Source organism: Oncorhynchus tshawytscha, linkage group LG01 (assembly GCF_018296145.1).
Source record: "Oncorhynchus tshawytscha isolate Ot180627B linkage group LG01, Otsh_v2.0, whole genome shotgun sequence".
In the NCBI taxonomy this organism is placed as follows: Eukaryota; Metazoa; Chordata; class Actinopteri; order Salmoniformes; family Salmonidae; genus Oncorhynchus; species Oncorhynchus tshawytscha.
In genome coordinates, this window is record NC_056429.1 from 77,016,484 (window position 1) to 77,030,413 (window position 13,930).

Consider the following 13,930-nt stretch of genomic DNA (forward strand, 5'->3'; position numbering starts at 1 on the left):
GACAGTGCACATTAATCAACGTTTCAGTAAAAGTGCCGGTTTTAGCCAGCCGGCTAATTTTCAACCGCAGTCCCTGGGCAGGTTATTAAAAACAATTACAATATAGACAATAGCAACATAGAACAAGCAAGACATAGCAACATAGGACAAGCAAGACATAGCATACAGACAGAGCAACATAGGACAAGCAAGACGTAGCATACAGACAGAGCAACATAGAACAAAAAGCAGCAAGACAAAATTCATAAAAGCAACAAAGTGTTTCCACACCTCACAAGCTACAGACAACATGGAGAGTGGCAACACACAGCTAGGGACCATGTTCACAAATCTGATTGACCTTTAGCCATGTCTTCAAGCATTTTGTGAAAGTGTGATATGTGGTGCAGTTATGTGTGTCTGATGGCAGTGTATTCCAGACATGGGAAGCTCTCACAGAGAATGCAGATTTACTAAAGGTGCTTTTCCTTAGGGGAACTATACAGTCACCTCTCATGGCAGACCTTGTGGATCTGCTGCCATATGTCTGGGTTTTCTGTTTAACAAAAATATTGAGTGGAGGGGGAGCCAGGCCATTAAGGATCTTGAATACAAGACATGCGTCGGTTCTCAGTTTTAACAATAGATACTGGACAGAAATTGATAATGTACATAAGGCTTTTAGAATATTACATCGGCAAATATGTGGAAGGAAATTGAGAAATGTTTATCTGTCATGTCTGGCTTTTTGAGTGTGTTCTATTAAATCTGGCATGTTCTCTCTCCCCCCACAGCGATCCAGTGCCCTTACATTGAGAGCATGCTCTCAGAACACATGGTGTGGCGGCTGATCTCGGGGTCACTGAATGAATTTGGATCTCAGATAATGCTAAGCTGCACTCCTGGCTTCTACCTGGGAGGCAGGAGGACCATCAAGTGCTTAGCTAATGGAACCTGGGCTGGAATCCAGGAGAGGTCTACCTGCAAGAGTAAGATACAGACTGTACATCTACCACCAGGCTGCACTGCTTAGAGTTATGGAAAAATAATAGGAAATAATTATCATAAGAATTGAGCACAAAATAGTTGACATTTTGAGTATTAATAGTACCTTGTTCTAATTACCGAGAGCAATTTCATTGTCTGGCCAGAGCTGTTGTTCACACTGGCAGTTAACACGTCTGAAATCCTTCCTCTTTGTGGCTCCCAATGTATTTCCGGACTGATGCATTCATAATCTCCAGGATCTGGTGTGGGAGCTGGGAAGTCACAAGGCAGTGTCCAATCATTTGTTTTGATCACATCCCTCCCTATTTCCTCTGCATTGATGTGCTGCGTAAACAATAAACTGTAGTGGCGATGATGTAATCAGGGAAATACGGTCCGGCTAATTAGAGGTCAGAGGGAGAATATAAATATTCTAATTAGCGGGGACTTAATATTTAATATGTTTACATGCCATGGTGAACATTGTAACGGTTTTGACTTGAGGTTATTGTTTGCAGCGGTGCCAGGTAAGTTGTGCCTACCATGGAAAATATTGAATGAGTCCCGTCTGGTCCATCAAGTCTACACCAATACAAAGGACAAAAAAAGTCAGGATGGACATACACTGTTCATAAACCCTTAAAACATTGGAAATAACTTCAAAACAATTGTATTATTTTGCGTGGGTTGTATTACCAACATAAATGATCACACACATAATAATATAACAAACAACTAGCTCTGGTTCCTCATGAAAAGTCCCGTTCCTCAGGCCTAAAAGGGCCTAAAAGAGTCCAGCCCGGTAAATGAGTTCAGTGAACTCAAGCGACCTTATTCACGCAATATTTGTCCATTCATAAAGTGTAGCGTAAACCCAGTCTCAATCATACAATCAAAATGTCAAACTCTTTTACCACACAACCATAAAGAGTATAAATTCTTAGTAGTTTTCAACTACAACTGACCACATAAATCATCACAGTATACAGCACACTAAAACACAGGAAATACCATATGCCTAATAGCTGTAGTCAATCGGCCAGTTAGACAATCCAATCAGCCAACAGATCTCCAGCAGAGAAAGGCCACGAAGAAGGAGAGCAAATGAGATGTGTAGTCCAAAGGAAGCAATGAGTGGGTCCGATCCCGGTTAAACTTGAGACAAGGCTACAAAGCACACTTTTAAATACAACTTCGCACCACCATCACAACCCCCTTTTGCGCAGCTGATGCTGGCTATTTCATTGGGAATTAAAGGGGAAGCATTGAGACAGTTCAAACAAATTCAGAGCCGTCACAACATGCAAAGGTATATTGGCCTTGGCTTTGATTGGGTGCGTCTAGGAGCCCCTAATATTTTCTGATCATTCCATGAGTGCCTTTTTTACAGGGAAGACAATATGCTGGATGAGTACTCATTTGTATGTATAGCCAATGCACTTACATACTCTGTTTAGCGCCTCTTTTTATTCATGTGGTGAACCAGACTGTATTTGAATTGAAAGAAGGTGAATACACACAGTGAGCCGCAGGGCACTGCTCTGCATAGTTCCTCAAAAGTTCACCCTCTTTAGTCATTCCACTTGAATCTAGTAGACAAACAAACAAGCACACTGTGGCATACATTAGAACAATATGACAAAACAGAAAGAGGGGTAATATACAGTATAATGACTGTTGGCATAATGGCCAGCAATGTGTGTTTACATAAGGTAGTGGCATGTTCAAATTATTGTAATATTTACAGGTAATTTGTTAGGGCTGAATCAATCAGTGCTGTAAGACACATTTCACTTCCCCATTTAGTGTTCTAGAACAAATACACAATACTCGGCATACCTTTCATCCAGGATATCTAGTAACTAGATCAAAATTATTCGCTAATCATTCCTCATTGTGGAATTTGTTTCCACTCAGGCACAGTGGCGTCCAACCAAGTATAACCCAGTCTCTGATTGTCTGTGTCACTTCCAGTTATCTCGTGTGGGGACCTCCCCTCTCCTCCCTATGGCAACAAGATAGGAACCCTGATTACATTTGGCGCCACAGCGATCTTCATGTGTAATACGGGCTACACACTGGTTGGGTCACACGTGAGGGAATGTGGGGCCAACGGGCTCTGGAGTGGAGTGGAAACAAAGTGTCTTGGTATAGTATAAATGGTTTACTAATGCTTAAGTTCTTTCTTTTCTCATCCCGGACGAGCCCCAAAATTGTATCATCCTGGACGAGTCCCCAAGTTTTTGGTTTTCACATCATTATGCCAGAAACGCATTAAGATTTCTCAGGTTACAGTTGTGTTTACAGTTTCAAACTCTTGAAGGTCATGATTTCTCTTAAATTACCAGCATCCCAAATTTTATATTGATAATTCTATCCATGAGATTTAATCCGACCCCAGCAGTCAACTCCTAAATGTCAGTTAAAAATGAAGACATACCACCCCTCATTATTATCAATTAGATTATTGATTGGATTAAATTATTGAGGCATTTCCCCCAAAAAAGACATGATAAGGATCAAATACATTTCTATGTGTTACAGTATATATTTTTGTATGTGTCAAAGTGACAAATGGTTATTACAGTCATGAGAATATTTTAAAAGATTTGTGTTAGGGAATAAGAAGAAAGTTTATGTAACAAATATACTTTTTCATGCCAATCCATACTAATATTGGACTATTTTATGTTTTATCTAACTGAAAATATTATGCAAATATTTGGTTTATTCTCCCTTCTAGCTGGCCACTGTGACTCCCCTGATCCAATCATCAATGGTCATATCAGTGGAGATGGCTCCAGTTATCGTGACACTGTTGTCTATCAGTGCAACCTGGGCTTTCGCCTTATTGGAACATCGGTTCGGATCTGTCAACAGGACCACAGATGGTCTGGACAAGCTCCTGTTTGTGTTCGTAAGTGCAATAACTTTAGTTTTTTTAATTGTTCCTATCGATTCTCCCTTAACAATCAGAGATGTACAGGAATTCTCCACCTTCAGGTGGTGGGCTGAAGCTTAAAAACATGAAGCTGATTGATCCTTGTCAAGGGAGGAGCTGATTTTTCTATATGACAGTAAAACATTCTTATGATGACTGTAACATTTGTTGTCACCTTCAGTTCTTTCACACTTTCTCATAAAAAGTATACTTCAACACTGTCTTCTCAGGCAAATTTGCCAAACTGCTGAACTTGGGACCAATCAGAACTCCTGTATATTCTCCACGTGATGAAGGCAGCCAATAGTCTGTTTCTATATAAGATGTAAACGCAGCCTCACATGTGTGATGAAATAAGATAAATATGTTTTCAATGTTTTCAGTATTCCATGTTGGTTCAATGTAATTTCATTGAAATGACGTGGAAACAATGTTGATTCAACCAGTCTGTGCCCAGAGGGATGCAGCATGCCATACAAATTGTCTTGATCGTTTGAAGAAGTAACTTTGTTAATCACACGCCAGACCTGGTATTCATAGATTTGAAACGGCTTTTGTCACACCCTGATCTGTTTCACCTGTCTTGGTGATTGTTTGTACCCACCTCCAGGTGTCTCCTGTTTTCCCCATTAGTACCCAGTGTATTTATCCCTGTGTTTCCTGTCTCTCTGTGCCAGTTTGTCTTGTTTTGCCAAGTCAACCAGCGTTTCTCCTAGCTCCTATTTTCCCAGTCTCTGTTTTTTCCTAGCCCTCCTGATTTTGACCCTTGCCTGTCCTGATGCCGAATCCGCCTGCTTGACCACTCTACCTGTTCTGACCTCGAGCTTGCCTATCCCCTTGTACTGTTTGGACTAGGACCTGTTCACTGAACCCCTGCCTGTCCTGACCTCGAGCCTGCCTATGCCCTGGTACTGTTTGGACTTTTACCTGGTTTATGAACTCTCGCCTGTCCCCGACCTTCCTTTTGCCTACCCCTTTTGGTGTAATAAATATCGGAGCTCAACCATCTGCCTCCTGTGTCTGCATTTGGGGCTCGCCTTGTGCCCTTATAGCTTTTGATAAAGTAAGACTGGAATTTATATATACAGCGCATTCTGAAAGTTTTTAGACGCCTTGACTTCCACATTTTGTAACATTACAGCCTCATTCTAAAATTGATTAAATACAATTTTTTCCTCATCAATCTACATACAATACCCCATAATGACAAAGCAAAAACAGGTTTAGACAATTTTGCAAATACATTATTTTCAATAAATAAAATACATTTACATAAATATTTAGATCCTTTGCTATGAGACTCGAAATTGAGCTCAGGTGCATCCTGTTTCCATTGATCATCCTTGAGATGTTTCTACAACTTGATTGGAGTCCACCTGTGGAAAATTCAATTGATTGGACATGATTTGGAAAGGCACACATCTGTCTATATACTAGGGTCCCACAGTTGACAGTGCATGTCAGAGCAAAAACCAAGCCATGTGGGCAAAAGAATTGTCCGTAGAGCTCCGTGACAGGGTACCAAAATATAATATAAGGTCCCACAGTTGACAGTGCATGTCAGAGCAATTGTCCGTAGAGCTACGAGACATGATTGTGTCGAGGCACAGATCTGGGGAAGAGTACCAAGACATTTCTGCAGCATTGGAGGTCCCCAAGAATACAGTGGTCTCCAACATTCTTAAATGGAAGATGTTTTTTAACCATCAAGACAATTCCTAGAGCTGGCCGCCCAGCTAAACTGAGAAATGGGGGTGATCCTTGGTCAGGGAGGTGACCAACAACCTGATGGTCAGTCTGACAAAGCTCCAGAGTTCCTCTGTGGAGATGGGAGAACCTTCCAGAAGGACAACCATCTTTGCAGAACTCCACCAATCCTCGCTTTATGGTAGTGGCAAGATGGGAGCCACTCACAGTAAAAGGCACCTGACAGCCCACTTGAAGTTTGCCAAAAGACACTTAAAGGACTCTGACCATGAGAAACAAGATTATATCGTCTGATGAAACCAAGATTAAACTCTTTGGCCTGAACTATTTGGCGTGCCAAGCGTCACGTCTGGAGGAATCCTGGCACCATCCCTACGGTGAAGCATGGTGGTGGAAGCATCATGCTGTGGCTTTGGGACAAGTCTCTGAATGTCCTTGAGTGGCCCAGCCAGAGCCCGAACTTGAACTCGATCGAACATCTCTGAAGAGACCTGAAAATAGAAACTCCTCAAACAGTACCCGCAAAACACCAGTCCCAATGTCAACAGTGTAGAGGTGACTCTCCGGGATGCTTGTCTTCTAGGCAGAGTTGGGAAAAAAAACATCTCAGACACGCCAATCTAAAGAAAAGATTAAGATGGGCAAAAGAACACAGACACTGGACAGAGGAACTCTGCCTGGAAGGCCAGCATCCCGAATTCGGCTCTCCACTGTTGACGTTGAGACTGGTGTTTTGCGGTTACTATTAAATTAAGCTGCCAGTTGAGGACTTGTGAGGTGTCTGTTTCTCAAATTAGACACTAATGTACTTGTCCTCTTGCTCAGTTGTGCACAGCGGCCTCTCATTCCTCTTTCTGTTCTGGATAGAGCCGGTTTTGCGCTGTTCTGTGAAGGTAGTAGTACACAGCGTTCTTTAATCAGAACAATAGTTTTCAGCTGTGCTAACATAATTGCAAAAGGGTTTTCTGATGATCAATTAGCCTTTTAAAATGATACACTTGGATTAGCTAACAATGTGCGATTGAAACACAGGAGTGTGATCCATTTGATGTTATTTTAATGGATAAAAAGTGTGCTTTTTTTAAAAACAAGGACATTTCTTAGTGACCCAAAACCTTTGAATGGCAGTGTATATATACAGTACCATTCAAAAGTTTGGACACACCTACTCATTCCAGGGTTTTTCTTTATTTTATTCTACATTGTTGTCACGCCCTGGCCTTAGTTATCTTTGTTTTCTTTATTATTTTGGTTAGGCCAGGGTGTGACATGGGTGATTTATGTGTTTTGTCTTGTCTAGGGTTTTTTGTAGATTTATGGGGTTGTGTTCTTTTAGGTTTCTAGGTAAGTCTATGGTTGCCTGGATTGGTTCTCAATCAGAGGCAGGTATTTATCGTTGTCTCTGATTGGGAGCCATATTTAGGCAGCCATATTCTTTGTGTATTTTGTGGGTGGTTGTTTCCTGTCTTTGTGTTTTATGCACCAGTTAGGACTTTTACGGTTTTCACGTTTATTGTTTTGTAGTTTGTTCATGTTTGAGTTTTCTGATTAAAGAACCATGAACTATAACCACGCTGCGTTTTGGTCCGCCTCTCCTTCCCAGGAAGAAAGCCGTGACAATTGTAGAATAATAATGAAGACATCAAAACTATGAAATAACATCTATGGAATCATGTAGTAACCAAAAAAGTGTTCTACAAATTGTACAAAACAGCCACCCTTTGCCTAGAAGACAGGTTATAACACTCTTTGCATTCTCTCATCCAGCTTCACCTGAAATGCATTTCCCCCCACATATGCTGAGCACTTGTTGGCTGCTTTTCCTTCACTCTGCGGTCCAACCCATCCCAAACCATCTCAATTGGGTTGAGGTCAGGTAATTGTGGAGACCAGGTCATCTGATGCAGCGCTCCATCACTCTCCTTCTTTGTCAAATAGCCCTTGCGCAGCCTGTAGGTGTGTTTTGTGTCATTGTCCTGTTGAAAAACAAATGATAGTCCCACTAAGTGCAAACCAGATCGGATGGCGTATCGCTGCAGAATGCTGTGGTAAAAGAAATGCTGGTTAAGAGTGCCTTGAATTCTAAATAAATCACTGTCAGTGTCACCAGCAAAGCACCCCCACACCATCACAACTCATCCTCAATGCTTCACAGTGGGAACCACACATGCGGAGATCATCTGTTCACCTACTCTGTGTCTTACAAAGACACGGCGGTTGGAACCAAAAATCTCAAATTTTGACTCATCAGATCAAAGGACAGATTTCCACCAGTCTAATGTCCATTGCTCGGGTTTCTTGTCCCAAGCATGTCTCTTATTCTTGGTGTCCTTTAGTAGTGGTTTCTTTGCAGGAATTCGACTATGATGGCCTGATTCACACAGTCTCCTCTGAATAGTTGAGGCTGAGATATGTCTGTTACTTGAACTCTTTGAAGCATTTATTTGGGCTGCTATTTCTGAGGCTGGTAACTCTAATAAACTTATCCTCTGCAGCAGAAGTAACTCTGGGTCTTCCTTTCCTGTGGCGATCCTCATGCGAGCCAGTTTCATCATAGCGCTTGATGGTTTTTGCGACTGCATTTGAAGAAACTTTCAAAGTTCTTCAAATGTTTCGTATTGTCTGACCTTTATGTCTTTAAAGTAATGATTGACTGTCGTTTCTCTTTGCTTATTTGAGCTGTTCTTGCCATAATATGGACTTGGTATTTTACCACCTCTACCTTGTCACAACACAACTGATTGGCTCAAATGCATTAAGAAGGAAAGGAATTCCACAAATTAACTTTTAACAAGGCACACCTGTTAATTTAAATATATTCCAGGTGACTACATCATGGGGCTGGATGAGAGAATGCCAAGAGTGTGCAAAGCTGTCATTTAGGCAAAGGGCTACTTTGAAGAATCTGAAATATATTCCATATGTGTTATTTCATAGTTTTGATCTCTTCACTATTATTCTACAATGTAAAAATAAAGAAAAACCCTGGAATGAGTAGGTGCTTCCAAACTTTTGATTGTTACTGTATACAGTTGAAGACAGAAGTTTACATACACTTAAGTTGGAGTCATTAAAACTTGTTTTTCAACCGCTCCACAAATTGCTTGTTAACAACTATAGTTTTGGCAAGTCGGTTAGGACATCTACTTTGTGCATGCCACAAGTCATTTTTCCAGAAAGATTATTTCACGTATAATTCACTGTATTACAATTCCAGTGGGTCAGAAGTTTACATACACTAAGTTGAATGTGCCTTTAAACAGCTTGGAAAATTATGTCATGACTAGAAACTTCTGATAGGCTAATTGACATAACTTGAGTCAATTGGAGTTGTACCTGTGGATGTATTTCAAGGCCTACCTTCAAACTCACTGCCTCTTTGATTGACATCATGGGAAAATCAGAAGATATCAGCCAAGACCTCAGAAAAACAATTGTAGACTTCCACAAGTCAGGTTCATCCTTGGGAGCAATTTCCAAATGCCTGAAGGTACCACGTTCATCTGTACAAACAATAGTATGCAAGTATAAACACCATGGGACCACGCAGCCGTCATACCGCTCAGGAAGGAGACCCGTTCTGTCCCCTAGAGAGGAACGTACTTTGGTACGAAAAGTGCAAATAGATCCCAGAACAACAGCAAAGGACCTTATGAAGATGCTGGAGGAAACAGGCACAAAAGTATCTATATCCACAGTACAACAAGTGCTCCAAAACTGCCATAAAAAGCCACACTACGGTTTGCAACTGCACATGCGGACAAAGATCGTACTTTTTGGAGAAATGTCCTCTGGTCTGATGAAACAAAAATAGAACTGTTTGGCCATAATGACCATGGTTATGTTTGGAGGAAAAAGGGGGAGGCTTGCAAGCCGAAGAACACCATCCCAACCATGAAGAATGGGGGTGGCAGCATCATGTTGTGGGGGCGCTTTGCTGCAGGAGGGACTGGGGCACTTCACAAAATGCATGGCATCATGAGGGAGGAAAATTAGATGAATATATTGAAGGAACATCTCAAGACATCAGTCAGGAAGTTTAAGCTTGGTCGCAAATGCGTCTTCTAAATGGACAATGACCATAAGTATACTTCCAAAGTTGTGGCAAAATGGCTTAAGGACAACAAAGTCAATTGGAGTGGCCATCACAAAGCCCTGACCTCAATCCTGTAGAAAATGTGTGGGCGAAACTGAAAAAGAGTGTGCAAGCAAGGAGGCCTACACACCTGACTCAGTTACACCAGCTCTGTTAGGATCAATGGGCCAAAATTCACCCAACTTGTTCTGGGATGCTTGTGGAAGGCTATGCGAAACATTTGACCCAAGTTAAGAAATTTACCAAATACTAATTGAGTGTATGTAAACTTCTGACCCACTGGGAATTTGATGAAAGTAATAATAGCTGAAATCAATAATTCTCTCTACTATTATTCTGACATTTCGCATTCTTAAAATAAAGTGGTGATCCTTACTGACCTAAGACAGGGAATGTTTACTAGGATTAAATGTCAGGAATTGTGAAAAACTGAGTTTAAATGTATTTATCTAAGGTGTATGTAAACTTCTGACTTCAACTGTATATATTTTATATATTTACAAAAGAATATATGGGGGATTGGAAATGATGCAGACAATTACATTGATGGAAGCCACAATCTATCTGCAATATTAAAGCTGATCCACCCTTTAAAAAATAACAATAATTAATAATCACATGCTGTCAATGGCATCAAAATGTAAGAGTTGTTTTCCAACTTGTCATAAGCGTCCATTTTAAACAGTTGTATTTGTTATGTTCTCTATGTATTATTATTGTTGTGTGTTCTTTTTTACTCACCTGGGAGACACCATACCTGCTTGTGTTAAACAGTATTTTTGTTAGCTCACGAATATGAGGAGGGATGTAGCTAGTACACCCAAGCAGTTTATAAAGAATCTAGCTAGTCTTGTTCGTCTACATAACAGTATTCTCTCTTGAAATCGGAGTTCCTGAAGTTTCCCAGCCATAGGCCAGTTGGAGTGTGAATGTGAATATACAGTATATAGGTGGTTTAAATGATAAGGCTAACTTTCCTACTTACCTTCTGAAAGTTGATGATGCCTATTTCCTGACAATCGATTATTTTACTACTAACAACGATTGAGTATGCAAAATTAAGCACGTCGTGATTGACAGACAACACGGCCCATGTGAGCTGTCACCAACGAACCAGTGTAGAGTATACTGGTCTATTAGAAGAAACAGGTCCCACCACCAAGAACTCCTGCTCTCTCTCCATGCTTGCAAATCGCTGTTTGCACATGGTAGGGCGCTAAAGCAGTGCCAAAAGTCTGAGCGTGCAAAATTAACATGCACATTTTTTCCATGTTCACAACTCATCAGTTACATGTTTGAGAATGTATTTACAACTACAGATGATTCTTTCATGTTCACAGCTTATCCTTAAGTACAGAAAACATGATTGGCAGACGTGATCAACAGAGATGGTACCTGGATAGTACACGAGTATTGATTGGTTTACTATAAAGTACTTGGCAGTGTTTGCCTGTCCAGCTAGCGAACATAAAAGTAAGTATTTTTAAAACCATTTGCCATAACAAATGGAAATGTTCAGAAGAAAGAAATAAACACAGTATGTAAAAAACAGCTCCTCCCTCACCAGAGATTGATCACCTCAAAAACTAAAGCAGATTCGATGCTTCGACCCATTACTTACTTATTACCTAAATATCTGTACCCTTGGCTACCTCAAATGTTTTCATAGCCATTACGTGCGGTCACCCTGGAAACCCAACAAATGGTCGAACTAACGGCAGCGAGTTCAACCTGAACGATGTGGTAAACTTCACCTGCAGCAAAGGATATCTGTTGCATGGTGCATCAAGAGCCCAGTGCAGGATGAATGGACAGTGGAGCAACCCTCTTCCAGTCTGTAGAGGTAAGACACAGTAACAAATACATCCAAATGAATCACCTGTTAGGGCAACATACAGTAAATCCATTGTTTTTGTAAAAATTGCTCAAGCTTAGTAAATCTGGTTGGGAATCATTGATGAACAGCAATATTGAAACCTTGTCTCTGATTTTCAAGCAAATTTAAGTTAGGACTGAGACTTGATCACTCACTAACACTAAACACCTCTTGAAAAGCCATTCTGGTGTCTATGACATAACTTTTGCTTTTATTGTCCCGCTGAAAAATAACATTCTATCCCAGGGTTAGGCTTTCAGAAGACTGAAGCGGGTTTTCCTCTAACTTTTTTACCTGGGCTTTGCTCCTTTCATATTGATTTTGATCCTGACAAACTCCACAGTACCTGCCGGTGACATGCATACCCATGACATGATGCTGCCGCAATGCTTGAAAGTACTACCGACTATATCAATTTAATTTGTGGGTAAAGTGCATTCTTTATTTTGTATTACTAATATGTGCATGTCAATGTGTGTGCATTGATCTTACCCACTGTGTTTTAGGTGATTTCCTGTACCAGTGAGGTGATTTCAAATTCTAATGTAAAGGAACAAACCATATTACATTACAGCATATTTTCTGACACAAAGTAGTTGCATGTAGGCCAATCTTTGCAGATCAGTAATTAATCTGGTTATGTGCTTAAGGAATGGTAAAATTGACAATAACAGTTATCCAGGACATCTTGTGCTGTGACTTTGACCTGGTTTTAACTATTTTCCAATTTAAAGGTCAAATAATGATTGATATGATATGATATAATGATTGATATAATGATATGGATTTTGGTTACTATCCCCTCTTTGAATCAATGAAGAATAAAACAAGAGCAGTGGTAGTGTGACAGAATTTGCCCAATTTATGTCAAAATCACCTGGATGAATTTTCACTTTCAGATGATATATATCACTATTAGATTAAACGTTCTCTAAAGACCAAATGCTTAAGTCAATAATCACGTATGGAAAGAAGAGTTCTGCATGCTGAAAGTCAGGTACAACTAGGGGGGAAAAAGTTGCATTTGTAAAGAAAATATCCTCATACACCTGCCACAACAATGGTCAGTCACTTCCTCACTCAATTCGTTGAGTATTCTTACAGTATGTCAGTGTGCTCCCTGCTACTGACATGGTTCTATTTTATTTTGTAAACCAATCTGCACTTCCACACTTTCACCCAGGGTTCCTGTAGGATAGCCTTCCAACAATCACCTCAAGAGGGTTACCCCAATAAGGGTTTCTATTATAGGCAAGGAACACGCCAATAAATGTAATTTTATTAGTCAAATGCGCCGAATACAACAGGTGTAAGTAGACCTTACAGTGAAATGCTTACTTACGAGCCCCTAACCAACAATGCAGTTAAAGAAATAAATGGAACAAGTAATTAAAGAGCAGCAGTAAAATAACAATAGCGAGACTATATACAGGGGGGTACTGGTACAGAGTCAATGTGCGAGGGTATCGGTTAGTCGAGGTAATTGAGGTAATATGTACAGTGGGGCAAAAAAGTATTTAGTCAGCCACCAATTGTGCAAGTTCTCCCACTTTAAAAAAATCCAGAAAATCACATTGTAGGATTTTTAATTAATTTATTTGCAAATTATGGTGGAAAATAAGTATTTGGTCAATAACAAAAGTTTATCTCAATACTTTGTTATATACCCTTTGTTGGCAATGACAGAGGTCAAACGTTTTCTGTAAGTCTTCACTAGGTTTTCACACACTTTTGCTGGTATTTTGGCCCATTCCTCCATGCAGATCTCCTCTAGAGCAGTGATGTTTTGGGGCTGGGCAACACGGACTTTCAACTCCCTCCAAAGATTTTCTATGGGGTTGAGATCTGGAGACTGGCTAGGCCACCTGGACCTTGAAATGCTTCTTACGAAGCCACTCCTTTGTTGCCCGGGCCGGGTGTTTGGGATCATTGTCATGCTGAAAGACCCAGACACGTTTCATCTTCAATGCCCTTGCTGATGGAAGGAGGTTTTCACTCAAAATCTCACGATACATGGCCCCATTCATTCTTTCCTTTACACGGATCAGTCGCCCTGGTCCCTTTGCAGAAAAACAGCCCCAAAGCATGATGTTTCCACCCTCATGCTTCACAGTAGGTATGGTGTTCTTTGGATGCAACTCAGCATTCTTTGTCCTCCAAACACGACGAGTTGAGTTTTTACCAAAAAGTTATATTTTGGTTTCATCTGACCATATGACATTCTCCCAATCTTCTTCTGGATCATCCAAATGCTCTCTAGCAAACTTCAGATGGGCCTGGACATGTACTGGCTTAAGCAGGGGGACACGTCTGGCACTGCAGTATTTGAGTCCCTGGCGGCGTA

General features: G+C 40.6%; 1 protein-coding gene across 1 annotated transcript in view; it reads left to right on the forward strand.

Moving 5' to 3' along the window:
- The window catches only part of LOC112261014 (CUB and sushi domain-containing protein 1-like), a 208,810-nt gene that overhangs the window by 151,265 nt on the left and 43,615 nt on the right, over window positions 1-13,930 (forward strand). Inside the window, 4 exon segments of the mRNA XM_042328356.1 lie at window positions 774-968; window positions 2,941-3,114; window positions 3,710-3,883; window positions 11,380-11,553. Of these exon segments, the coding sequence (XP_042184290.1) occupies window positions 774-968; window positions 2,941-3,114; window positions 3,710-3,883; window positions 11,380-11,553 (717 nt within the window).